Genomic DNA, 26,521 nt, shown 5'->3' with positions numbered 1-26,521 from the left:
ATTCCTCCAATTCAGCTGGGCATGGGGGATCATGCCTATAATCCCAGCACTTTTGGAGGCTGAGGCAGGTGGATTGCTTGAGGCCAGGAGTTCGAGACCAGCCTGGTCAACATGGTGAAAGCCCATCTCTACTAAAAATACAAAAATTAGCCAGGCATGGTGGCAGCCACCTGTAATCCCAGCTACTTGAGAGGCTGAGGCAGGAGGATCACTTGAACCTGGGAAGCAGAGTTTGCAGTGAGTCATGATTGCACCACTACACTCTAGCCTGGGTGACAGAGCGAGACTCTGTCTCAAAAAAAAAAAAAAAAAAAAAAAAAAAAAATCCCTCTAATTCGAATTTCAGTTTTCTTTCTATGGTGCTGTAGCAAAGAATGGGTTGTGAACCCAAAGGCTGGAGCATTAGTCCCCGCTCTTCCACCAGTGGGGTGTGACCAACCTTGCCATCATTCTCTTAAATAAATCACAGGAGAACATGGATGCCATCAGATGATCTGTATATTTCCCCAGGGTCACGATTCTATGTGATAGGCAGCCAGGGTCCCCAGTTTTCAGGTGTAAAAATCTTTCCAAAGATTGCCCTAAGTCTGCACATAATCCATATGGTACACAATGCACGGGGTGTTTCCCTGTTCTCATGATTTATATGGATTGAGGAGGAACTCAGTACCTTAAAAAATTACCATAAAATCAGCTTACATTTATGGAGTGCCACATTTTAAAAAGTGTTAGGGCATACTCATTTTGTTGAGAGTTTATAAAAGAAGCAACAAATTAAAGCCCAAAAAGCTAAAAACAGAGTAACCAGCAAGAAACTTGGGGATTCTTGCTCTAATTCCAGCTCTTAAATTTTATTGACTGACCATATGCTTATGATGACAAACAAATGAAAGGCAAAACAGTTGGTCATCAGTCATCCTCACATTATACATGGTAATTTTTACAAAGCATTTGATCCATATACTTTTTTTCTCATCCTTACAGCCACCAGACAAGCTGTATATTATTATCTGCTGTGGAAGTTGCAGATACCAAGATGAAATCACTTTTGTCAGACCCATACAAAATAGGGCTTGGAAGGCGCGAAGGAATGGGGCTCAGGTTTACATGTCCAAGATAGGAACGGTTCCAAAGACTTTCTTTTTTTTTTTTTTTTTTTTTTTTTTTTTGAGACGGAGTCTCGCTCTGCCGCCCAGGTTGGAGTACAGTGGCCAGATCTCAGCTCACTGCAAGCTCCGCCTCCCAGGTTTACGCCATTCTCCTGCCTCAGCCTCCCGAGTAGCTGGGACTACAGGCGCCCGCCACCTCGCCCGGCTAGTTTTTTGTATTTTTAGTAGAGACGAGGTTTCACCGTGTTAACCAGGATGGTCTCGATCTCCTGACCTCGTGATTCGCCCGTCTCAGCCTCCCAAAGTGCTGGGATTACAGGCTTGAGCCACCGCGCCCGGCCGGTTCCAAAGACTTTCTAAGAATCCCATAAAAATCCCTTCACGCCTGTCACACATCTCCTGCTTTGCATTGCTTGCATGTATGCACATATTTCTATGACAAGGTTTATTACTGCACATTCTTTAGGACTGCAGCAATTCAGATAAGATAAGATGAGATGAGATGCTCTCAAAAGAACACCTGCCCAGGAATGGCATCTCCACCAATGAACACACAACAACTCTGGCTTTGAGCCTTCAGAACCAAGGAATTCTCTTTGCCCCTCTCGCCTCTCCCCTCTCCCCTCTCCCCTCTCTTCTCTCTCTCTCTCTCAAGAAACTGGAGCCTTGTCATATTGCCCAGGCTGTTCTCAAACTCCTGGCCTCCAACAACCCTCCCGCCTCAGCCTCCCACATAGCTGTGATTACCCATATGAGCTACCATGCACTGCTATGAACTCTGTTTCTAAGGAGCTTATGTGAACCTCTCCCTTTTGCCAAGAAAACTTCCCTTTACCCTCACTGCACGTGCCTGGGGTTTACCATAGTGCATTCCAAATCATAACCCTCTTTTCTTATTCCTGAATAAATTTGACATATTTGGGGATATCTTTCTCTAATTTTTTTTTTTAGGTTGACACTGCATTTTACATATGAGATTCAGACAAGGTCAGTCCCTTGTCTAGAGTCTGGTAGTCAGGTAGCCGCGGATTGAAGCCTGGCTCTATCTCCTAAGCCTCTGCACTACCCCCTGCCCTTGTATGACAGCCTGAGCTCCTTCCTGCTCTAGGAGTGGTTGCTGGACTGCTGTCTCCCCTCCCTGTGCTTATTACCTTACCCTCCGTCCTATGTTAGAGAAGGCACATGAAGGACCCTCCAGACAGGATGTGTGGCTCTAGTAGGTGCTAGTCACATGATAATGTGATAATGTGTGAATGGTGCCACTGGCACTTGTCCAGTGTATAACCCAGCGACACTAAACACAGTGACCCTGAGGCTGAGTGAAGCCTGAGCTGAGGTCCGAGCTGAGACAGGTGCCCACGAGCAGTGGCTTGTGCTCCAGCCAGGGCTGCTGTTCACTGTTACATACGCATAAATGGCGCACTGTCAGCTCGGACAAGGACTGCCTGGGGGGCTGTTTTGATTCGTCAAGGAGCCAGAGTGACTATCAAATGATTTCAAAATTCTAGCTTCATTCGTCCCTATAACCATCTCGTCTGCTTGTCTAACTTTCTCCTCTTCCTGCCTCTCTTTCCCCTCTTCTCCCTTGTTTACTTCCTCCCTCCTAATCTCCTCACTTTCTTTTCAACTGCAAAAGTAATATATACTTGTTTCCAAAAATTTAAACAAGACAGCAATGAACAAAATAAATGTGAAAATCTGTCACTACTTCACCCCCTGACAAATCCAGATCCAGAAGTATCTACAGTTTGGTTTATATATTTTCATAAGTTTTTCTATGTATTTTCTTTTTTTTTTTTTTTTTTTTTTGAGACAGAGTCTTGCTCTGTCGCCCGGGCTGGAGTGCAGTGGCCAGATCTCAGCTCACTGCAAGCTCCGTCTCCCGGGTTCACGCCATTCTCCTGCCTCAGCCTCCCATGTAGCTGGGACTACAGGCGCCCGCCACCACGCCCAGCTAGTTTTTTGTATTTTTTAGTAGAGACGGGGTTTCACCGTGTTAGCCAGGATGGTCTCGATCTCCTGACCTCGTGATCCGCCCATCTCGGCCTCCCAAAGTGCTGGGATTACAGGCTTGAGCCACCGCGCCCGGCCTTCTATGTATTTTCAAACAACTCCATGTACAGTTTAGTGGTCTTAAACATTTTCAAAGTCTCATACTGCACTTATTGTGCATATTGCTTTCCCACATAACATATCAAAACATATCAAAGATATCCATTCCCTTTTTTTTCTTTTGAGATGGAGTCTCACTCTGTTGCCCAGGCTGCAGCACAGTGGTGTGATCTCAGCTCACTGCATCCTCTGCCTCCCGGGTTCAAGCAATTTCCTGCCTCAGCCTCCCAAGTAGCTAGGACTACAGGCACGCACCACCACGCTCAGCTAATATTTGTATTTTTAGTAGAGATGGGGTTTCACCATGTTGGCCAGGGGAGAGGGGAGATGGGAGAGGAGAGAGGGGAGAGAAGAGTTCAGCACTTGAACTCTAGCCTCAAGTGATTTGCCCGCCTTGGCCTCCTAAAGTGCTGGGATCACAGGCATGAGCCACAGTGCCCAACCATTTTTTTTTTGAGATGGAGTCTTGCTCTGTTGACCAGGCTGGAGTGCAGTGGTGCGATCTCAGCTCACTGCAACCTCTGCCTCCAGGGCTTAAGCAGTTCTCCTGCCTCAGCCTCCCAAGTAGCTAGGATTACAGATGCCTGCCACCACGCCTGGCCAATTTTTGTATTTTTAATAGAGACAGGGTTTTACCATGTTGGCCAGGCTGGTCTCGAACTACTGACCTCAAATGATCCACATGCCTTGGCCTCCCAAAGTGCTGGGATTACAGGCATGAGCCACCGTGCTGGGCCTCCATTCACTTTTGTGGGCATGGCTGTCCATGTGCAAGATGACTTATAAATGTAAATAACTGTGCCCAGGTTTGTGGTTAATTTAGCATCCAACCAACAACTTTGCATGTAGTACATGTGTGACAAATATTTGTTAAAGAAAATAGAATCTGAGGCTAGGCACAGTGGCTCATGCCTATAATCCCAGCACTTTGGAAGGCCAAGGCAGGTGGACTGCCTGAGGTCAGGAGTTTGAGACCAGCCTCACCAATATGGAGAAAACCCATCTCTACTAAAAATACAAAAATTAGCCAGGTGTGGCGGCGTGCACCTGTAATCCCAGACCTGGGTGGGTAAGGAAGGAGAATCACTTGAACCCAGGAGGTAGAGGTTGCAGTGAGCCAAGATGGTACTGCTGCACTCAAGCCTGGGCAACAGAGTGAGACTGTCAAAAGAAAGAAAGAGAGAAAGAGAGAGAGAGAGAGAGGAAGAAAGAGAAGGAAGGAAGGAAGGAAGGAAGGAAGGAAGGAAGGAAGGAAGGAAGGAAGGAAGGAAGGAAGGAAGGAAGGAAGGAGGGAGGGAGGGAGGGAGGGAGGGAGGGAGGGAGGGAGGGAGGGAGGGAGGGAAGGAAGGAGGGAGGGAAGGAAGGAGGGAAGGAAGGAAGGAAGGAAGGAGAGAGAGAGAGAAAGAGAGAAAGAAAGAGAGGAAAGGAAGAAAGGAAAGAAGGAAGGAAGGAAGGAAGGAAGGAAGGAAGGAAGGAAGGAAGGAAGGAAGGAAGGAAGGAAGGAAGGAAGGAAGGGAGGGAGGGAGGGAGGGAGGGACGGAGGGAGGGAGGGAGGAAGGAAGGAAGGAAGGAAGGAAGAAAGGAAGGAAGGAAGGAAGGAAGGGAGAAAGAAAATAGAGTCTGAGTCTGACCAGACTGCTAGATCCAAGTGTCAGGTTCCTGGAAATGCAGAAGGTAGAGGAACATGTTAGATGATGCCAGAGGAACACATTTGCTAAATCTAGAGTAGACGGAATTTTACAGGACAGATTACATGGCTTCTTTAACAAATAAGCGACAAGAAAAAAGAGATGGATAAAGAGGAAATCTACAAATTAAAAATCTTAAGGGGCTAAAAATACAAAAATTAGCCTATCTTGGTGGTGTGCACCTATAATCCCAGCTACTCAGAAGGCTGAGGCAGGAGAATCACTTGAACCTGGGAGGCAGAAGTTGCAGCGAGCTGAAGTCATGCCACTATACTCCAGCCTGGGTGGCAGAGCAAGACTCTGTCTCAAAAAAAAGAAAGAAAGAAAAATTTAAGCAAAAATTATCTACTTACTTGGGGAACCATTTGGCATGTTCCTTCCAAGGATCATCTCCTTCTTCCCAATTTCCTAAACATCCACCACAGGAAAAACACTGTACCGTGTCCTGTTTACCTATATATGAAGGAAAATATTTAGATTGCCTGGCAGTGGCACCAGAGGGTATGTACACAGAGTTGATTGTTTTGTGCAGGAGCAAGACATGCTCCAGCGTGCCTGTGCACTCCCGATCTTACTGGCCTGAGTCTCCATCCACAGTCCCACCACCCGAAATGGGCCCCTCCACCACGGCCGCACTCCAGGTACAGAACCCTAAGCTGTGTAACTCAATATCCTTCCCCAGCTGCCTCCCAGAGCTGGTATGTTGCTCTTTGAGCTCTCAGGGTCAAAGTGATAAGGAAGCCGACTAACACCAGGACCAGCTGAAGTAATGTGCAATTAGAAAACCTATGTTTTAGCTTTGCCATGACATTTCAGCAGAAACATAGGCATGTTTCGTAAACTCTCTGAGCCTCCATGAACTCAGCTGTGAAATGGGAGAGAAAGAGGTAAATTCATTGGATAGGAATTAGTACTCACTCTATGCCTAGCATAAAGTAGGTACAGTACTCAGTAAATGATCATTGTTATTGTAAGAATTCTCATTTATGTATCATAACCCCTAGGGCAGGGCTAGGACAAACAAACAAAACCCTCCAATACTGCAGCAATGAGAAGAATCAAAGAAAGATCATGTAAGAGCAGTAGAGGGAGGATGGCTGAGGAGACTGATATCAGGATGACCACATGAGTTATTTAATCTTTTCAGGGCCTTAAGAATACAGCCAGTATTTTCTAAGGTCCAAGTTTAAGGAGAAGTAACTTTCTTATTTTATGTATATTTGGCAAATTAACACAGGCTGTACTAAATATAAAATGAGCAAAAATAAAAACATTGACATTGAATTTTGATAAACTAGACCTTATACCTAATATAACACATTTAACCAGGGAAGAAAGTTTAGCCAAATATTGCAAAAGCAATTGAAAAATGAAACCTAAACTTAAAACGCCAGAGAAACACTTCAGAGAATAATTTCAAGGTACCTGTAAAGACAAAACCAGCCTCTGAGAGCACACGTGGGGATATCCCTTGGGCGTAAAATGGCCAGTGCCTGAAGGATCCAAGTCTAGCCTCCTCTTCTTGGTACCTCATTTTACCTCCTCTCAGCCTGCTCCTCAGATTCTTCACCCTTATGTCGTACTTGGCAATGTTACCAACATCCTTGTTCAGAAGGAACCCACAGTCTGGATGAAACTTCTTGTGGTCTTCTATGGGGAGTCTCCTGAGGCTGGCACCAAAGAGGATGAGGCTACAGCAGAAGCACTGAACCCCAGCTTTTACCCCAGTGAAGTAAAACCCAGCGGCCGCCATCTCCTGCGGTGTCCATGAGCTGTACGGTTCATAGGTCACAAAAGTCTTTAACCTTTTTGCTTCACTGCGCATTTGAGAGTTGTAGCCTTTCCGCATTTTTGCCTGCACTTTCTGCTCATCTTCTTCCATTTCCTTTGCCAACTGAACTGCATCTATGCCCAGAAGAGCAGACAGCTCTGGCAGAAAATCGTAATCAAACTGGGAGATCCTCTCATCAGAGGCTTCCTGCTGGGTGGCCATTTTCTGAAAAGGGAAATAAAGCAGGTTGATCCCTTAGAGTAAGATTTTTCTTAGAAGAGCATTTCCCACTGTTTCTGAAGAAACCAGGAATTAAAGGAATGCCTGAAATTTCAACGCAAAAGAGAAACTGTTGGGAAAATTATGAAACATCAGTATTCGTCTACTTAATCAACAACTATTTACTAAGCACTTCCTATATATCAGGTACTGTGCTAGGCACTGGGGATCTAGCAACCAACAGGACAGACACCGATCTGCCTCCATTCACGAAGCTTTCCAGACATTAGCTATGGACACAATGTGGTAACACGAGCATATACTTACCATTTACATTAAAGAAAAACATACACAAAATTGGATAGCCTGGCAGCAATGATTTGATCAAATTACTCAGTTTTTAAAAATCATTATTTTGTGTTCAGTTTGAAGTCCCAGTGCTCTGTGCCAAAGCTGCAGATGTCCCACTATAATTATAGCCAGGGGAGATGGCTCATGCCTGTAATCCCAGTGCTTTGGGAGGCCAAGGTGGGAGGACTGCTTAAGGCCAGGAGTTTGACCAGCCTGGGCAACACAGCAAGATCCCATCTCTCTACATGTGTCTCTTTATATATATGCATATATATGTAATCTCTCTCTATATATATATATTCTCCGTGTGTGTGTGTATATATATATAATATCACATTAATAAATACATATCTGCAAATTACTCCTTAATGGCTTCATGAATCTCCTCATTTAAGACATTCAGGCTGTTGCCATTTTTCTCTGTATAAACAAATGTTATAGGATAACTGAGTATCCTATAACAAAAAGTGTTTTTCCAGTCATTATTTTTTCCTCACAACAAAGTTTCAAGAGAATTCGAGTCAAGTCATATGTATATTTTTCAAGATTTTTATATATGTCGCCAAATTGCTCTGGAGAATGGTGAAATGAAGTCCTTCATATTGTCAGGGTCCTGGTTCTCTCCCAGAATGTTCTCTGTCCTGGGTTTTCAGATCTCAAAATAATTTTATATCCTTCCATTATAGAAGCAGCCCATTAAAGCCCAGTAACAGGCCAATGACTGTTTTTCAGAGGACATATACCTGCCAGAAGCCTCAGGTAACTTTCTAGTCCCAAATCCCCATGACCATCCCTGAGGGGCAGTCACAGGTTTGGTAAGAAGCTCCATGAGCGTGAGTCGGTTGCCGACACTGCTAACATCATTTGAACACTGAGGTGCTATGGCCCCAAAGGAATCTCTTTAAAGTTCCCAAAGAGTCTGACATTTGTTCATTTTTCAAAGCTCCATATAAATTAGCTCCCCATTCCGTCTTAACTTTGAGAATAAGGGTTGATAAAATTCCCAAATGTGGTAGGTGATTTCTCCAGGAACCAAGAAATTGAACCAATTTTTGTGCCTTTTCCTCTGTCTTGTAGCTAGCAACTTAATTTTGGATGTTTGGGAATGTTTCTAGTGGCTCTAGCCCAAGTACTTTCTTTCCTTTTTTTTTTTTTTTTTTTTTTTTTGAGACAGAGTCTCACTCTATCACCCAGGCTGGAGTGCAGTGGCGAGATCTTGACTCACTGCAACCTCTGCCTCCCGGGTTCAAGCAATTCTTCTGCCTCAGCCTCCTGAGTAGCTGGGATTTCAGACAGATGCCACCAAACCCGGCTAATTTCTGTATTTTTAGTAGAGACGGGGTTTCACCATGTTGGCCAGGCCGGTCTCCAACTCCTGACCTCAAGTGATCCACCTGCCTTGGCCTCCCACTCTTGTCCTTGTCGCCCAGGCTGAAGTGTAGTGGCACTTCGGCTCCCACACTGGGATTACAGGCATGAGCCACCACATCCAGCCTAGCCCAAGTAATTTCTAAGAATTTTACCATTTATACTAAGCCTTGCATTTTAGCCAGGTAATCAGCCCCTCCCTGGTAGTTACATGATTAACAAGCACTTCCAATTCAGTCTTAGCTGGATATTTGGATTGAGAGATTAACATTATATCATCAATATAATAAGACATAGTATTAGCCAGGTGCAGTGGCTCATGCCCGTAATCCCAGCACTTTGGGAGGCCGAGGTGGGCAGATCACCTGAGGTCAGGAGTTCAAGACCAGCCTGGCCAACATGGTGAAACCCTGCCTCTACAAAAATATAAAAAATTAGCCGGGCATGATGGTGGGTGCCTGTAATCCTACCTACTTGGGAGGCTGAGGCGAGAGAATCACTTGAACCCAGGAGGCGGAGGTTGCAGTGAGCCGATATCTTCCCATTGCACTCCAGCCTGGGCAACAGAGTAAGACTCCATCTCAAAAAAAAAAAAAAAAAAAGGCCGGGCGCGGTGGCTCAAGCCTGTAATCCCAGCACTTTGGGAGGCCGAGGCGGGTGGATCACGAGGTCAGGAGATCGAGACCATCCTGGCTAACATGGTGAAACCCCGTCTCTACTAAAAATACAAAAAACTAGCCGGGCGTGGTGGCGGGCGCCTGTAGTCCCAGCTACTCGGAGGCTGAGGCAGGAGAATGGCGTGAACCCGGGAGGCGGAGCTTGCAGTGAGCCGAGATCGCGCCACTGCACTCCAGCCTGGGTGACACAGCGAGACTCTGTCTCAAAAAAAAAAAAAAAAAAAGATACATTATTTTCCAGTGAAATCAAATCTAAGTTGTTCCTCATTACGTTGTAGCAATAAGCAAGAGAATTTAAATGTCCTGTGGGAGCACCTTAAATGTACATTGGTGGCCTTTTCACACAAATGCAAATTGGTTACGATTTTCTTCTGAAATAGGAATCAAATAGAAAGTAAGTGGCCTGGTGTGGTGGTTCACACCTGTAATTCTAGCATTTTGGGAGGCCAAGGTAGGAGGATTGTTTGTGGCTAGGAGTTTGAGGCCAGTTTAGGCAACTTAGTGAGACCCTTGTCTCTACAAAAAATTTCAAAAATTAGCCAGATGTGGTGGCACAGCTACTCGGGGAGCGGAGGCAGGAGGATCACTTGAGCCCAAGAATTCAAGGTTACAGTAAGCCACAATTATGCCACACACTGTTCATTTTATGAAATCTCTTTCCTCAAAGGCATCCCCATTCAGATGTCATATCCATTCCAATAATACATCAGGGAGAAATGACAACAATTACGCAATTATATTGCATCATTGAATTATATTGAAATATAATTCACTGGGAGTAGTGCCTCATGCCTGTAATCTCAGCACTTCAGGAGGCCAAGGTGGGTGGATCACCTGAAGTCAGATGTTTGAGACCAGCCCGGCCAACATGGCAAAACCCCATCTCTACTAAAAATACAAAGAAACAAACAAAAAAATTAGCCGGGGGTGGTGGCGCGTGCTTGTAGTCCCAGCTACTCGGGGCCAGCCATGGTGACTCACGCCTATAATCCCAGCACTTTGGAGGCTGAGGCCAGGAGTTTAAGACTAGCCTGGCCAACATGGTGAAACCCCATCTCTACTAATAATACAAAGAAAAAGAAAAAGAAAAACCTGGGCATGGTGGTGCATGCCTATAATCTCAGCTACTCAGGAGGCCGAGGCAGGAGAATTGTTTGAACCCAGGAGGCGGAGGTTGCGGTGAGCCAAGATCATACCACTGAACTCCAGCCTAGGTGACAAGAGTGAAACTCCATCTCAAAAAAAAAAGAAAGAAATGTAATTCACCCATCATAAAATTCACCCATTTAAAATGAACAACTCAGGGTGTGGTGACTCATATCTATAACCCCAGTGCTTTGGAGGCCAAGGTGGGAGGATTGCTTGAGGCCAGGAGTTGAGATGAGCCTGGGCAACATAGCTAGACCCTGTCTCTAAAAAATTTTTTTAAAAAGAAAATGAAAACTTAGCTGGGCACGGTGGCACGTGCCTGTAGTCCTAACTACTCGGGAGGCTGAGGTGGAAGGATCTCTTGAGCCCAGGAGTATGAAACTGTAGAGAGCTACGATTGCACTACTATACTCCAGTCTGGGAAACAGAGTGAGGCTCTGTCTCTAAAAAAAGTAAATACAATGTACAGTTCAATAGATTTCAGCGTATTCATAAACAAGCAGAACCATCACCACAATCAATTTTAGAACATTTTCATCCCCCTAGAAAGAAACGCTATGCCCATTAGCAGTTGCTTTCCATTTTTCCCATTACCCTCCTACCCCTACGCAACTACTATGCTATTTTTTGTCTCTATAGATTTGCCTACTGGGGACATTTCATATAGATTGAATCAAACAATACGTGGTCCTTTGTGTCTGGTTGCTTTCACTTAGCAAAATGTTCATGTTGGTAGAGGTGCTTAAAAAATAAAATAAAAAGAACAACAAAAAAAGGAAGCCAAATTCATCCATGTTGTAATGTTTTAGTACTTCACATTCCTTTTCATTGTCAAATGATATTTCATTATGTGGATATACCACATTTTATTATTATTATTATTATTATTATTATTTTTTTTTTTTTGAGACGGAGTCTCGCTCTGTCACCCAGGCTGGAGTGCAGTGGCCGCATCTCAGCTCACTGCAAGCTCCGCCTCCCGGGTCTATGCCATTCTCCTGCCTCAGCCTCCCGAGTAGCTGGGACTACAGGCGCCCGCCACCTCGCCCGGCTAGTTTTTTGTATTTTTTAGTAGAGACGGGGTTTCACTGTATTTAGCCAGGCTGGTCTCGATCTCCTGACCTTGTGATCCGCCCGTCTCGGCCTCCCAAAGTGCTGGGATTACAGGCTTGAGCCACCGCGCCCGGCCACATTTTATTATTATATATACCATATTTTATTCCTCAACCCAGTGGATATGTGGATTGTTTACACTTTTTGGCTATTATAAATACTGCTGTGCACATTAGTGTACAAGTTTTTGTATGGACATTTTTCACTTTTTTTTTTCTTGAGACAGGGTCGCGCTCTGTCACCTAGGCTGGAGTGCAATGGCTTGATCACCATCCATTGCAGCCTCAACCTCATAGGCTGAAGCGATCCTCCCACCTCAGCTTCCCAAGTAGCTGGTACTACAGGAGCACACCACCATTTTTTATAGAGACAGGGTGTGGAGGGTGTTCGGGGGGGTCTCCCTATGTTGCCCAGGCTAGTCTCAAATTCCTGGGCTCAAGTGATCCTCCCACCACAACCTCCTAAAGTGCTGGGATTACAGGCATAAGCCACCACACCTGGCCCATTTTCCACTCTTAAACTTACAGTTGCATTGTCATATTAAACTAATTAAGTTAATTGCCCTTTAATTTTCTATTAGCAGGTATAACAATACATTATGCACCATGCTCCAATGATGACAACAAAGTTTTTCACCACTCCGGGCATTTTATCCACACCAATGTAAATGTCCTTAGGTCCCATAGCACCGAGAAACTCTGCCACCCTTTTCTTTACACCACACTGCTCTAAAGCAACTGTAGATTCTGCTTTTGCATCATCCTAAAGGTTTATTTGTTTAATTCATCAAGACTAGGATACATTAGAAATCTTGGCAGGGCACAGTGGCTCACACCTGTAATCCCAGCACTTTGGGAGGCTAACGCGGGAGGATTGCTTGAGCCCAGAAATTTGAAACCAGCCTGGGCAACAAAGTGAGATGGAGTCTCGCTCTGTCACCCAGGCTGGAGTGCAGTCGTGCAATTTTGACTCACTGCAACCTCCGCTTTCCAGGTTCAAGCAATTCTCCTGCCTCAGCCTCCTGAGTAGTTGGGATTACAGGCATATGCCACCATGCCCGGCTAATTTTTTTTATTTTTAGTAGAGACAGGGTTTCACCATGTTGGCCAGGCTGGTCTCAAACTCCTGACCTCAGGTGATCCGCCTGCCTTGGCCTCCCAAAGTGCTGGGATTACAGGCATGAGCCACCATGCCCAGCCCTTTCCTTTTTTTTTTTTTTTTTTTTTTTTTTTTTTTTTTAAGAGACAAGGGTTCACTCTGTTGCCAAGGCTGTAGTACAAGTGCAGTGGCATGATTCTAGCTCACTGCAGCCTCAGATTCCTAGGCTGAAGCGATCCTCCTGCCTCAGCCTCTCAAAGTGCTGGGATTACAGGTGTGAGCCATGACACCTGGCCTCCTTTCTTTTGAATGATATTAATCTGTTCATCATTCAGCACAATTTGGAGCAAAGGAGCTAGTAAGTCTTCAACAGCCTCTCACTTCATCCTGCTTCCCCAGTAGTAGGGTCACACAAAAAGTCCACAAAGGTGGAGGCCCTCTTATCACAGCATCAATCGTCACTTAAGTCAAAGAGATAAAATTAAGGGATACCTTAGTTTCATCACAGAACCAATCCCAATGTGCTTGCTTGCATTCTCAATGTTTCAGTCACCTCTAGGGAGTATTTCATCTAATAATTATGGGTGTAATTGGGCAGTTCCCCCTTACAAGATGTGTTTTATTTACTCCCACCTTTGTCCAGCTCAACTGATTTGGAATTTGCCCAGCTAACCACATTCCGGCAAAAGCTGCAGCTAATTGAAGATCTTCAACGAATTCAGCTAATGAAGACCAAGCACACCTTGTGTACATGTACATTCATTTGAAGGTACATTTGGCAGTACCTAATACAAGGAAAAGAGCTCCTTTGTCATTCATGTATATCATGTCCAGCAGTGGTTCTGCAGGAAGCTCTGTCAGTCCACAGGCAACTTAACTCTTGTGTAGTTCCCTGTTTCAGTTGTCTCTTGATGCCCTCCCACTGTAGTTTCTTTGGTAATTATCTACCAGATGAGGGTCACATTCCCATTAGAAGAAATATCTGCCCAACTCCCCTTTGGCATCATGTTCCTTCCCTTTACAGAAGGAACTTGGTGGATTTGGCAACGCAGGGCTCTTTTTTAGTTACTTTCATTTTTGCCAAAGCAGCCTAACCAGCTAGGGAACTGGATTCTTGGCTGACTTCCTCTGTGTCTGGATTTCTTTTTAAATCTATTTAACTATTTCCTCTTGCTCTGCATCAACCACATTCAAGTTCCATTGCCATCCCTTTCTTCCCATTGAGAGTTGTAGCACTTCAGCAAATTCAAACAGGGATTCCCCAGCAACCAGCCTGGCACCGGTGGCTCTAAATCTTCCCCACTTTTCATCTTTCTCCCAAAGCCTTAGCTATCATTTAAATTATAAAGTAAAAAACTGGGGGGCCAGGTGCAGTGGCTCACACCTGTAATCCCACCACTTTGGGAGGCTGGGACGGGCAGATCACTTGAGTTCAGGAGTTCAAGACCAGCCAGGCCAACATGGCGAAACCCCATCTCTACTAAAAATACAAACAAATTAACCAGGTGTGGTGGTGCAATGCCTGTAATCCCAGCTACTCGGGTGGCTGAGGCATAAGAATTGGTTGAACCCAGGAGGCAGAGGTTTCAGGCTTCAGTGCCACTGCACTACAGCCTGGGCAATAGCGTGAGACCCTGTCTTGAAAAACAAAACAAAACAAAACAAAAATCTTGGGCCCGGCGCAGCTGCTCACACCATAATCCCATCACTTTAGGAGGCCGAGGCAGGCAAATCACTTGAGCCCAGGAGTTTGAGACCAGCCCAGGCAACATGGTGAGACTCCATCTCTACAAAAAAATAATTTTGCTTAAAGTTAGGCAGCTGTGATGATGTGTGCCATAGACCCAGCTACTCGGGAGGCTGAGGTGCGAGGATCTCTTGAGCCTAGGAGGTTGAGGCTATATAGCCATGATCGAGACACTGCACTCAACTTGGGCGACAGAGTAAGACCCTGTCTCAAAAACAAACAAACAAAAATTTAATGATCCTATTCACAGTACCCTCGTCATCAATTACACAGGTTTGGATAATTGAAAAGACTCAGAGGACTCTGCATAGTATACTCACCTAAGGCTTTAATAAAGGTAAAGGATAGATTAAAAAACAAACAAACAAACAAACAAAAAAAAACCTCCAACAAACCAAAAGGCAAGTGAAACACCAGGCCCAGTTCCTAGGGTCCTTTTGCAGACACAAAGGATGTGGAAAATGTGCTTCATCTTTAAGTAATGAACCAGCTAGATACATGCAAGACACCTTGGTCTCAGGAGAACCATAACCTCATCTGAGGCTCTTTTATACTCCTCTGATGAGGTAGCCAACACTAGCTTGCATACCAGGGCTCAAAACCAGGAACAAGCTGGTATAGTCAAGCTGGGGCAGTGGCATGCACCTGTAATCCCAGCTATTTGGGAGGCTGAAGTGGGAGGATCACTTGAGCCCAGAAGTTCAAAGCCAATGAGATTTCATCTCCAAAAAGAAAGAAAGAAACAAGAAACAGGCTGCTCCCTGATCTGTCTCCCACCCCAGCACAAGACTCTATTAATCACTGACTAGTACATTTCATTTAGGTTTGGCCAAGGAACAGCACCAAGGCTTCAGGCCTCCCCAGAGATGAATGAGTACAGGGTTGCAGCAGACCAGCAGACATTGATCCTGTCTGACATAACAAAGTTTGGTGGTCAATCATGCCAGTCTAGAGGCTGTTTCTGGGGGAGGAGAAGTAATTTCCAAGGCCCTTTCCAGGTCTAATATTCTTTGACTACAGTGCTAAGAGTGCCACTGAGGTAACTGTGCCGTGGAGCTAGGATTTAAATCCAAGTCTGTGTGACTCCAGTGTCTGTCCTGTTTCCTCCATACCATCCTGCCTCCAAAGAGAGAAATAATAGCAAGACAAAGAAGGGGCCATAGGTTTAGGTGTAGAAGAAAATCACCTTTGCCACAGATGGTAACTTACTTACCTGAGGTTTATCCACAGTTTTAGTCTAATGGAGGAGAATGCTGGCCAGGGGAAGGAAAGTAGGAGGCTGAAGTACAAATGCTCTGTTCCTCCTTTAATAGGAGGCAGTGAGAAAATATTTAAGGAACTGAAACGCAAAACAAATTGCGCAGTCATAGATGTTAACAGTAAATGCTCTAAGGTCTTGAGTCAACAGGATCCAATCAGGACCCAAGGGGAGTAATGAAACCTACGGAGTCTCACACCAGAAGTATTTTATTCTAGTTTTTTTGTTTCTGTTGTTTTTGAGACAGTGTCTCACTCTGTCGCCCAGGCTGGAGTGCAGTGGCACGATCCTAGCTCACTGCAGCCTCAAGCTCCCAGACTGAAGCGATCCTCCTATCTCGACCTCCCAAAGTGCTAGGATTATAGGCATGAACCACCACACCCGGACTTTCTTCTAGTTTGTTGAGATTGGTTAACAGTTAAGGTGCTAGTGTCTTATTTCTGTTATAGCAACAGTTTCTATCTTTCTGGTAGCTTTTAGGATCTTTTCTCCTAAGTGTAGATCTCTCTACGTTCATTGGGCTGGGTATTCAATGGGCCTTTTCAATCTGAACTCTTGGGTCTCCCATCAAGCCTGGGAAATTACCTTCTATTATTTCTTTGGTAACTTCCTACTGTCTGTTACTCTCTTTTTACTCTTTTGGTATTCCCACTGTTTAGGTGAGAAATTAATTGATCACTTTTTTTTCCCCATATATTATTTTCCTACTTTCTAAGGGTCTTGCTCTGTCATCCAGGCTGGAGTGCAATGGCACAATCACAGCTCACTGCAGCCACCACCCCTGGGCTCAAGTGATCCTCCCACCTCAGCCTCCCAAGTTGCTGGGACTACAGACATGTGCTACCATGCCCAGCTAATTTTTAATTGTATTTCGTGTAGAGATGGGGGACTCACCACGTTGCCCAGGCTGGTCTCGCACTCCTGGGCTCAAGTGGTCTGCCGGCCTCAGCCTCCCAAAATGCTGGGATTACAGATGTGAGCCACCACACCCAGCTGTCCTCTCCTTTATATTCCAGCTCTCCAATCGTAGTTTAAAATTTCAGCAATTAAAACTTCCCACAGCTCTTTCTTTTCTGTTATTTTCATAGTGTCAACTTTGCCCACACTGGTTCTCTAGGTCAGCTAAGAGAAAGCCATGTGTTCAATTTTGGGGGCAGCAGGGAAGACTTCTTTAATTTTTTTGCCCCAGGGTAAACACTTGTGTGTCAAATATTCTGATCATGGGTTAGAGGGAGCTGACTGTCCCACGCACAGGCTTCCAATTAGTCCCTCAATTTTCAGCCCTTCATGTCACTCCAGCGCTCCTTCCTACCTGGCATCATGTCCACGGTTACTCCAAGCTTCTCCATAGGGCAGATAGTCTCTCATAGGAGGAGACTCCATATTCAGGAAGCGGTTTCCTTGGGCTGCTTCCTTCATGACTACTAGTCCGTTTAGTTTCTACTTTCCAAGAATGTGTTAAAATATTCTGTGCTACTGGTCCCATTTCTGTTTTATTTATTTATTTATTTTACCTTTAAGCTCTGTTGGACTTGACATTCCTATTTTCTTAATTTTCCTGGGTTTATACTTTTAAGAATCAGTAATATTGTGTATTACCAAAAACACGAATTAAAATTTACATAGAGTCTATAAAGGAAAAACCATTTCTCTACTCACATTTCTGACATCAAATATATGAGTTTTCCACCAACCAATTCTCCGCAGACAGCAGCTGAGTGTCCTACAATTTTACTCAATTCTGATGCTAAGTAACCAGAGTTAGTGCAGACCCCACGGGTTAGGGGCTCAGCCCCCAAGACTGCCCCCTACTTCGGATGCCAGCCACAACTATTAGGAGCCCAGGGTACCCACACTTCTGTCCAAGTTCACTACAAATCAAGGGCATCTGCAACCCCCTCAGGTTCAATAATTTCTTTCTTAGGGGTTGGGGGAGTTTAGGAGCAGAGGTTTAATAGGCAAAAGAAAGAACAATGAGAACAGATCTCTCCCTTCTGAGGGGCTTCCGAAAGGAAAATCCGGCCCGCGGTGGACTGCACCCGATTTTATAGGCAGGCCTGAGGAGGCGGTGTCTGATTTGCCTACAGCCCACAGGTTGGTTTGACCAGGTGTGACGTTTACATAGTGCGATGGGGAAGGTTGGTCACCCCACCCGAATCTTACTATGACAAAGGGCAGAGTGACCTTGACATGCCGTGTGCTTTCCAGAGCAAGGGCAGAGAGTGATGCTCACTGTGGTGGGGGAGGAGACCCTCTGTTCCTAGAAAATCACAACAGCATGCCCCTGTGCTATATCCCCGGTTACTACAGCATTCCTTGTTCTTGCCTAACAAGATTACGTCCCTGCACTGTAAAACTCCCGCAGCACTGCATACAGAGGGAGGATAGGAGACACGGTGGTCGTGGACAGGAAATGAGGGAATTATGATAGGAAAGTTGGAGGTCCTGTTGCCGACACTCCTTAGAGTGGTCGGAGGCTGGGGTGAGTCCAGAGGCCTTCGGATGGCACCAGGAGGTAGCCCCAGCCAGAAATCCTCCGTTGCTCCAGGACCTCTTCAGCCCCACACGACGGCTTGGTCCTCCGTGAAAGGAAACTGGTTCAAACATGGCCAATATGCCCAGCAGCCCGTGGGTACTTGGGGGTTCTCCATGTTCTCCCCAGCAAGCCTGCCCCCCGAGACTTGTAAGGCCGGCAGGCACGCTCATCATTTTTAAATGGCTAATTGTTGAAGGCAGTTTTCCCATTCACAGAAGCAGAAGGGGGCCCAGTATTTGGTTTGGTCTGATTCTAAAATGGAGGCCAAGAGCCTCGAAATCAAAGGACAGAGTTGAGCTCTGCTCCTCTACTCACCTTTCCAATGAATGCACCTTGGAATCCCAGACGAAGTCCCCAATATGAAGTGGCATTGTTGCCTGGGGTCAGTACCCGGGGTTCGTCGTCTCACACCAAGAAGGTTAAGGACACAGATACACACGAGGAGTGGGTTTAGGAGCGGAGGTTTAACAAGCAAAAGAAAAAGGAGAACAGTTCTCTCTCTTGCGAGAGAGAGGGGCTTCCGAAAGGAAAATCCCAGTTTTGATCATTTCTTATAATGGCTTACAGAACTCAGAAACTGTACTTATGTTTACTGATTTATTGTAAAGGATACAGATGAACAGGCATTTGAAGAGGTACACAGGGCAAGGTCCAGAAGGGTCCCAGGTGAACACAGGACCTTTTGGCTTCTTGCAGTTTGAGGTGCATCGCCTGTTAGGGTTAACCAAACCAAAAGCTCTCCAAACCTGCGGTTTATTTTTTAATGGAGGTGCCATCACTTAGGCATGATTGGTTAAATTACTGGCCATTGGTGGTTAGTCAATCTCCAGCCCTTTTACCCTCTCTGGAGGTCAAGGGGTGGGGCTGCAAGTCCCAGACCTCCAATCATGCCTTAGTCTTTCAGGGCATAGCCGCCATCCTGAAGTTGTCTAGAGGATCCCAGCCACCAGTTAGCTCATTGTCATACACTCTTATCATCTGGAGATTCCAAAGGCCTTAGAAGCTCTTGTGTCAGGAACCAAGACCAAGTATTCTAATAAAAGATGTTTCTATCACCCCTGTCACTCAGGAAATTACAAGGGTTTCTGGAGATCCGTGCCAGGAACTGGATGAAGATCAAATATGTATATTTATTATATCACAATATTGCAGCCTACTACTTGCCAGGGACAATTCTAAGCACTTTAATGTGTCCACTTAATTCCTTTAACAGTCCAAATCAGCTATTGCTATATCTCCATATTACAGATAAGGAAACTCAAGCACATAGAGGTTAAGGTTAACCAGGTGATCTGGCTAGTCTGTACTTTTACCTGATGTTATGCTGCCATACAGACTAGAATTTTTTGTTTGTTTGTTTTTGTTTTTTTTGAGATGGAGTCTTGCTCTATTGCCAGGCTGGGGTGCACTGGCATGATCTTGACTCACTGTAATTTCCACCTCCTGAGTTCAAGCAATTACCCTGCCTCAGCCTCCCAAGTAGCTGGGACTACAGGTGCGCAACACCACACCCAGGTAATTTTTTTTGTATTTTAGTAGAGATGGGGTTTCACCATGTTGGCCAGGATGGTCTTGATCTCCTGACCTTGTGATCCGTCTGCCTTGGCCTCTCAAAGTACTGGGATTACAGGCGTGAGCCACCGCGTCCGGCCTATTCCTACATATTTACCCAAGAAAAATGAAAACACATGAACACACAAAGATTTATACAATAATGTTCATAGCAACTTTATTCATAATAATAACCAAAAAATCAGAAACAGCCCAGTGTCCACTGGGGATAAACACATGGATAAACAAAGTATCCATAAATGAAATACAGGTGGTAAAAAGAAGCAAAGTATTGATATATGCAACAAATGAATAAGCTCAAAAACATCATGCTAAGCAAAAGAAGCCATACATATTTAATTTTTAAAAATTGTATATAACAGACAAATCTCATCTACAGTGACAGAAAACAGATCAATGTCACCGGCGGCTGGAACTCCTCAGGAATACTGACCGCAAAGGAGCCCTTCTGGAATGATGAAGATGTTCTCTCTCGATTGTGGTGGTCGTGGCATGGGTACAGAACACTTGTCAAAAGGCATGGAATTACTCAAAATGGGAGCATTTTTACTGTATGTTAATTATAACTCAATAAAATTGATTTTTAAAAATTCTAAGTACATATATAAATACACTAATGTTTACAGAGCATTAAGAGAAGTGAAAAAGGCCGGGCGCAGTGGCTCACGCCTGTAATCCCAGCACTTTGGGAGGCCGAGGCGGGTGGATATCGAGGTCAGGAGATTGAGACCATCCTGGCTGACACAGTGAAACCCCGTCTCTACTAAAAATACAAAAAAATTAGCTGGGCATGGTAGCGGGCGCCTGTAGTCCCAGCTACTCGGGAGGCTGAGGCAGGAGAATGGCGTGAACTTGGGAGATGAAAATTGCAGTGAGCCGAGGTCGCGCCACTTCCCTCCAGCCTGGGCAACAGAGCAAGACTCTGTCTCCAAAAAAAAAAAAAAGAAGTGAAAAAATAATTCCATGTTTGAGATTTGTTTTTTATTAAGGTTACCTGAATTTGTTTTTTAAGTTTAGAAGAATTCTTTTATCAGGACCTGTTTTTAAGTTACCTACATACCTCTGTAATGGGATTACAGGCAGTAACTCTCACACTTCAACATTTATTGTGACCACCTGGAGGATTTGTTAAAGCAAAGACTGCCAGACCCATCCTCAGAGTTTCTGATTCAACAGGCCTGTGATGGGGCTTAAGAATTTGCATTTTTTTTTTTTTTTTTTTTTGAGATGGAGTCTCACTCTGTTGCCCAGGCTGCAGTGTAGTGGTGTGATCTCAGCTCACTGCAGCCTCCTCCTCCCGGGTTCAAGTGATTCTCCTGCCTCAGCCTCCTGAGTAGCTGGGATTACAGGTGCCCTCCACCACGCCCGGCTAATTTTTGTATTTTTAGTACAAACAGGGTTTCACCATGTTGGTCAGGCTGGTCTCGAACTCCTGACCTCGTGATCTGTCTACCTCAGCCTCCCAAAGTGCTGGGATTACAGGTGTGAGGCACCGCCCCGGCCAATAATTTGCATTTCTAATGACTTCTTGGGTGATGCTAATGCTACTTACTGGTCCAAACACTACATTTAGAGTCACTGACTGTAGAGATCCTTAAAAGATCCCTAGTCCTCCAAAGAGTCAATTCTTAATGCTTAAAACTTGAACTAGGCTGGGCACAGTGGCTAATGTCTGTAGTCTGTAATCCCAGCACTTTGGGAGGCCTAGGAGAGAGGATCGTTTGAGGCCAGGAATTGAGATGAGCCTGGACAGCACGACAAGAGTCCATCTCTTAAAAAAAAAAAAAATCAGCCAGGCATAGTGGTGCATGCCTGTAGTCCTAGCTACTGGAGAAGCTGAATTGGGAGGATCACTTGCGCCCAGGAATTCAAGGCTGCAGTGAGTTGATTGTGCCATTGCACTCTAGCCTGAGAGACAGAGTGATACTGCCTCAAAAAAATAAAAATTTAAATTTAAAACAGAAACACAAAAACCCTAAACTAAATTATCCCCTAAGTCTGGCCACAGTGGCTCACGCCTGTAATCCCAGCACTTTGGAAGGTCCAGGTGGGTGGATCACTTGAGGTCAGGAGTTCCAAGACCAGCCTGGCCAACATGGTGAAACCCTGTCAGTACTAAAAACACAAAAATTAGCCAGGCATGGTGGTGCACGCCTGTAGTTCCAGCTACTCAGCAGGCTGAGGCAGGAGAATCGCTTGAACCCAGGAGGCAGAGGTTGCAGTGAGCCAAGATTGTGCCACTGCACTCTAGCCTGGTTGACAGAGCGAGACTCTGTCACAAAAACAAAAACAAAAAATAAATAAATTATCCCCTAAGAGGAGTATATCCCAGGAAAGTATAACACCTGAAACTTATAAGAATATCTGCCCTGGCCGGGCGCGGTGGCTCAAGCCTGTAATCCCAGCACTTTGGGAGGCCAAGACGGGCGGATCACGAGGTCAGGAGATCAAGACCATCCTGGCTAACACGGTGAAACCCCGTCTCTATTAAGAAATACAAAAAACTAGCCGGGCGAGGTGGTGGGCGCCTGTAGTCCCAGCTACTCGGGAGGCTGAGGCCGGAGAATGGCGTGAACCCGGGAGGCGGAGCTTGCAGTGAGCTGAGATCCGGCCACTGCACTCCAGCCTGGGTGACAGAGCGAGACTCCGTCTCAAAAAAAAAAAAAAAAGAATATCTGCCCTGATGATAAGTGATAGAAAAGAGACAGGCCAGGCCAAAGTTTGTAAACTGGTGGCCTGAAGATATTTAGCCTCTGTGTTTTTCTAAATTAGATGCCAACATCTCAAACTTGGGAGAATTCACTTTAAAAATCCAGTTTTTACGGCTGGGCACGGTGGCTCAAGCTTGTGATGCCAACACTTTGGAAGACGGAGGCATGCAGATTATTTGAGCTCAGGAGTTCAAGACCAGCCTGGGCAACATAGGAAGACGCTGTCTCTAAAAAAAAAAAAATCTTTTTTAAAAATTAGCCAGGCACAGTGGCACACACCTGTGGTCCCAGCTACTAGGGAGTCTGAGGTGGGACCATCACTTGAGTCTGGAAGGTCGAGACTGCAGTGAGCCATGATTGTACCAATGCACTCCAGCCTGGGGAACAGAGCAAGGCTTTGTCTCAAAAAAAAAAAAAAAAAAAAAAAAAAAAAAAAAAAAATTCCAGTTTTTAGTTTAAGTATCATTCCCAGAAGAAAAAAATAGGCTGGGGCCAAATAATGGTTACCTCACTTTAAAATCTTTATTTTTACATTTTTTTGAATTAAGTAACAAAATTTAAAAGATACAAAAGGATCTACAGTGAAAAGTACATCTCCCTTCTATCCCTGATCCCCAGCCTCTCAGAGGCTGCCTCCTTTAGATGGGATGGGTGCTTTCCAGATGTCCCCACTGTGCATCAACTGGCCCCCTTTCACTTATCTGCATTGTCTGCCTGACCCCTTTAGACATCTGAGCTGCCTCCCAACCCACTTTACCACACCTCTCCTGCATCCCCACAACACTTGGCATGTCGTTAGCGCTTCCACACAAGCTTCTTTACAAGGCTGTGTCTTTTCAGATGGGGAGATTCACAGATGCATGAGGTTAGGTTTACTTCTTTTGAGTATCTACATCCCTGATAACTAGGATTGTGTCAGACTTACGGCAGATGTACAAGTTTGTTGAGTGAATTAATAAATGAATGAATGGGCAAATTGTGTATTGTTTCCAGAGTCCTGAGGTGTGACACAAATAGCAATTCAGTCAGGTGAAATCAATAATTTAAATCCCTTCAGGATCCCAGCTGAGTTCCCAGTGCATCTTGTAATACTTCTCCCCAGAACAGACTTAGATTACCTGGAAATAATGAATCCTCTGCCCTTACAGAACTGGATCCAAAGCGGGTACTAGGGCACTCTAAGACTACTTCTCAGAAATGTGACAACCTCCTGTACCGTTTTTCTCCTTACTACAGGGCCCAAGGACTGAAACTTCTTACCTTTTCTCCTAAACTCTGCCACCCACTAATGGCCTCCAGACTGGGGTTCCACTCACCCACTTCCCAAGGGCTGACTGCACCCTTTCTTTGTCACCACTCATGAAATCATTTCATGCTACGAATTTGCCAGCCATTCTAGAGATACAGCTGAACACAGACATGACCACAAACATGAGGAAGTTATAAAGTATTGAGAAATCCTTCTAGAGGCGGATGCAATGCCACACCACTGAGCACGAGATCTGGCTTCCTGAGCAGTTACCACAGGATATGACACAGCCCTGTGGGCAAACTAGGATCAATGGGAAATGGAAGAACTTAAGAAAAGTGAGTTACTTCTCCTTCCTCCCTTCAATGGACTGCTCAGAGGGGCAGTTTCTCCTTATAAACCTTCTGGAGAAGCCCCACACTCTAAGTGAACACACTTGCTGGGAGGCTCCTGTATCTCGTCACAGCTTGTCATGAAGTCCAGCCACTGCAGTAACGCAATGCATCACGTTTTTCCTTGCCTTGCTTTCCCTTTTCTTCCACACTCTCACCCCCCTAGATCTGCCCCTTCCTAATAAAGTAACAACACTTTCATCTTTGCCTCAGGTTCTACTTTCTAGGGGACTTAAGTTAAGAAATTGTTGTTGGCCAGGGGTGGTGGCTCATGCCTATAATCCCAGCACTTTGGGAGGCCAAGGCAGGTGGATCACGAGGTCAGGAGATCGAGACCATCCTGGCTAACACAGTGAAACCCTGTCTCCACTAAAAATACAAAAAATTAGCCAGGCATGGTGGCAGGCGCCTATAGTCCTAGCTACTTGGGAGGCTGAGGCAAGAGAATGGCGTGAACCTGGGGGGCAGAACTTGCAGTGAGCCGAGATCGTGCCACTGCACTCCAGCTCTGTCTCAAAAAAAAAAAAGAAAAAAAAAAGAAATTCTTCTTGTTGTAATTTCTTGTTGTAATTTTTGTTTGTTGTAATTTCTAGGGTAACCACTGAAAGAATAAAAACAAAGTATACAATTTTCAAACTAGTGAGGGAAAACACAGAATGGTAGAAAGTAAGTAATCAAAAAGAAGGCAGGAAGGAAAAGATACTGTCAAATATGCAGTTAAAAAAACTAAAAAAAAAAAGGAAAGATGGAATTGTTGGAACCAATAACACAAAGATAATAAATTTAAACCCAAATATATCAGTGGTAATCTTTTAATAAATAAATATATTTGTTTATTAAATATAAAATGTACACAGTAAATATAAATGAACTAAATGCTTTAGTTCAAAGACAAACAGAATAAAAATTATGAAATAAAAATATATACACTTGAAAGTATTTAAAATAAATCTAATTTTCATAATGAATTTTAAGCATTAAGGAGTTTTGTAACTGAATAGTGGAACTCAGAAAGATATCCTATTCAGAAGGATCTCTCATGTTAATAGTTTCCTTCACTATATTGTATATTGTAGTATACTGTAGAGTTTCAAGAAAACAATTAAAGGCCAGAACTGTCTTACATTACCATTTCTATTTCTGCAATATTCAACAAACCAAAATTTTTTCTGTAATTGTGAAAAAAGAACTCCTCCTCAAGCATAAGCAAAATTTTGTCTTAACCTTATCAAATACCCAAAACTGTAGAAAGAGATAAAGCTATTAACAGAGACATGGATATCCCTTTTTATCAGGTCAAGAAGGTGAGTCTCTAATAGAGAGTTCTAGTAACTTTTCAATAGGTAATTAATGAAGGCCTTCCTTCTAAACCAGATAGGGGGAGATAGAATGCTCTGAGAGTATTAAAGGCATCTCCTGCAAGCCACTGATACCTTTGTTGACAGAGCAGATGGAAGAAAATAGCAGTTACTAGGTAACCTATAGCTGAAATTTGTGTCCACATAAAGAACCACTGGGTCTAGGCTCATGGAGTATGACTCCTGAGAGAAACTCCTGTTACTCTAATCACATTGTGTGTGTGTGTATGTGTGTGCATGTGCACACACACTTACTAAAGATGCATATTCCTGGGCTCCCCTGAAGATCTATTGAATAGACTCTCCAGGATGGGACTATATTGTCTTTACTGATAATGTTCTTAACTAAAAATTGTTAGTTATAAAATCACAGATTTCCGCTGGGCACGGTGGCCGAGGTGGGTGGATGACCTGAGGTCAGGTGTTGGAGACCAGCCTGATCAACAAGGTGAAACCCCATCTCTACTAAAAATACAAAAATTAGCCAGCCATGGTGGCAGGAGTCTGTAGTCCCAGCTACTCAGGAGGCTGAGACAGGAGAATTGCTTGAGCCCGGGAGATGGAGGTTGCAGTGAGCCAAGATCACGCCACTGCACTCCAGCCTGAGTGACGGAGCAAGACTCCATCTCAAAAAAAAAAAAAAAAAAAAGTCACAAATTTCATAGTGAAACTCAATCTAGAGTACCTGAAGTTTATATACATAAAATAGACATACCTTTGCTATGAAAGCCTGATTTACTCTTAACTGGGTAAAACCAGAAAAGAGTTCTGCCTATAATGATATATCTGCATTGAACCTAAAACACAGACTTCATCATACATTCTCACCTAAATTTCTCTGATGACCCAGAGTAAAGCAAAAGGTTTAGCATATGAGAGTGAAAGGATTTGAATCTCACTTTCTGTCAAACTTTTAGAGCTCTGTTAACCATGGTTAGTATCAACTATGATTTTAGGCAACTTTGCTTATAGTAAAAATAACTCATAATTGTTACAGTATCTAGATTGGGATGCACTATAAATAATCTAATGGAGACTTCAAG

At 44.5% G+C, this 26,521-nt stretch overlaps 1 protein-coding gene across 4 annotated transcripts in view; it reads right to left on the bottom strand.

The window, feature by feature from the left end:
- NAIP (NLR family apoptosis inhibitory protein) overlaps positions 1-18,582 on the bottom strand; it is a 57,884-nt gene extending 39,302 nt beyond the window's left edge. For 2 of the 4 annotated variants that reach the window (XM_078004858.1, XM_078004857.1), the window contains exons 1-3: positions 15,616-15,743; positions 6,335-6,905; positions 5,263-5,362 (exon numbers count right to left, since the gene is read on the bottom strand). In XM_078004858.1, the coding sequence (XP_077860984.1) occupies positions 5,263-5,362; positions 6,335-6,902 (668 nt within the window). In that variant the 5' untranslated portion in view covers positions 6,903-6,905; positions 15,616-15,743. Of the gene's footprint in view, positions 1-5,262; positions 5,363-6,334; positions 6,906-15,615; positions 15,744-18,511 lie in introns of those variants that run through there. The other 2 variants (XM_015140250.3, XM_015140252.3) reach the window with 2 other exon arrangements.
- Positions 18,583-26,521: the final 7,939 nt, after the last annotated feature.

The sequence above is a fragment of the Macaca mulatta genome, chromosome 6, assembly GCF_049350105.2.
Source record: "Macaca mulatta isolate MMU2019108-1 chromosome 6, T2T-MMU8v2.0, whole genome shotgun sequence".
Classification (NCBI taxonomy): domain Eukaryota; kingdom Metazoa; phylum Chordata; class Mammalia; order Primates; family Cercopithecidae; genus Macaca; species Macaca mulatta.
The sequence above is the reverse complement of the archived record's forward strand: the minus strand, read 5'-3'. Positions and strand labels throughout refer to the sequence as shown.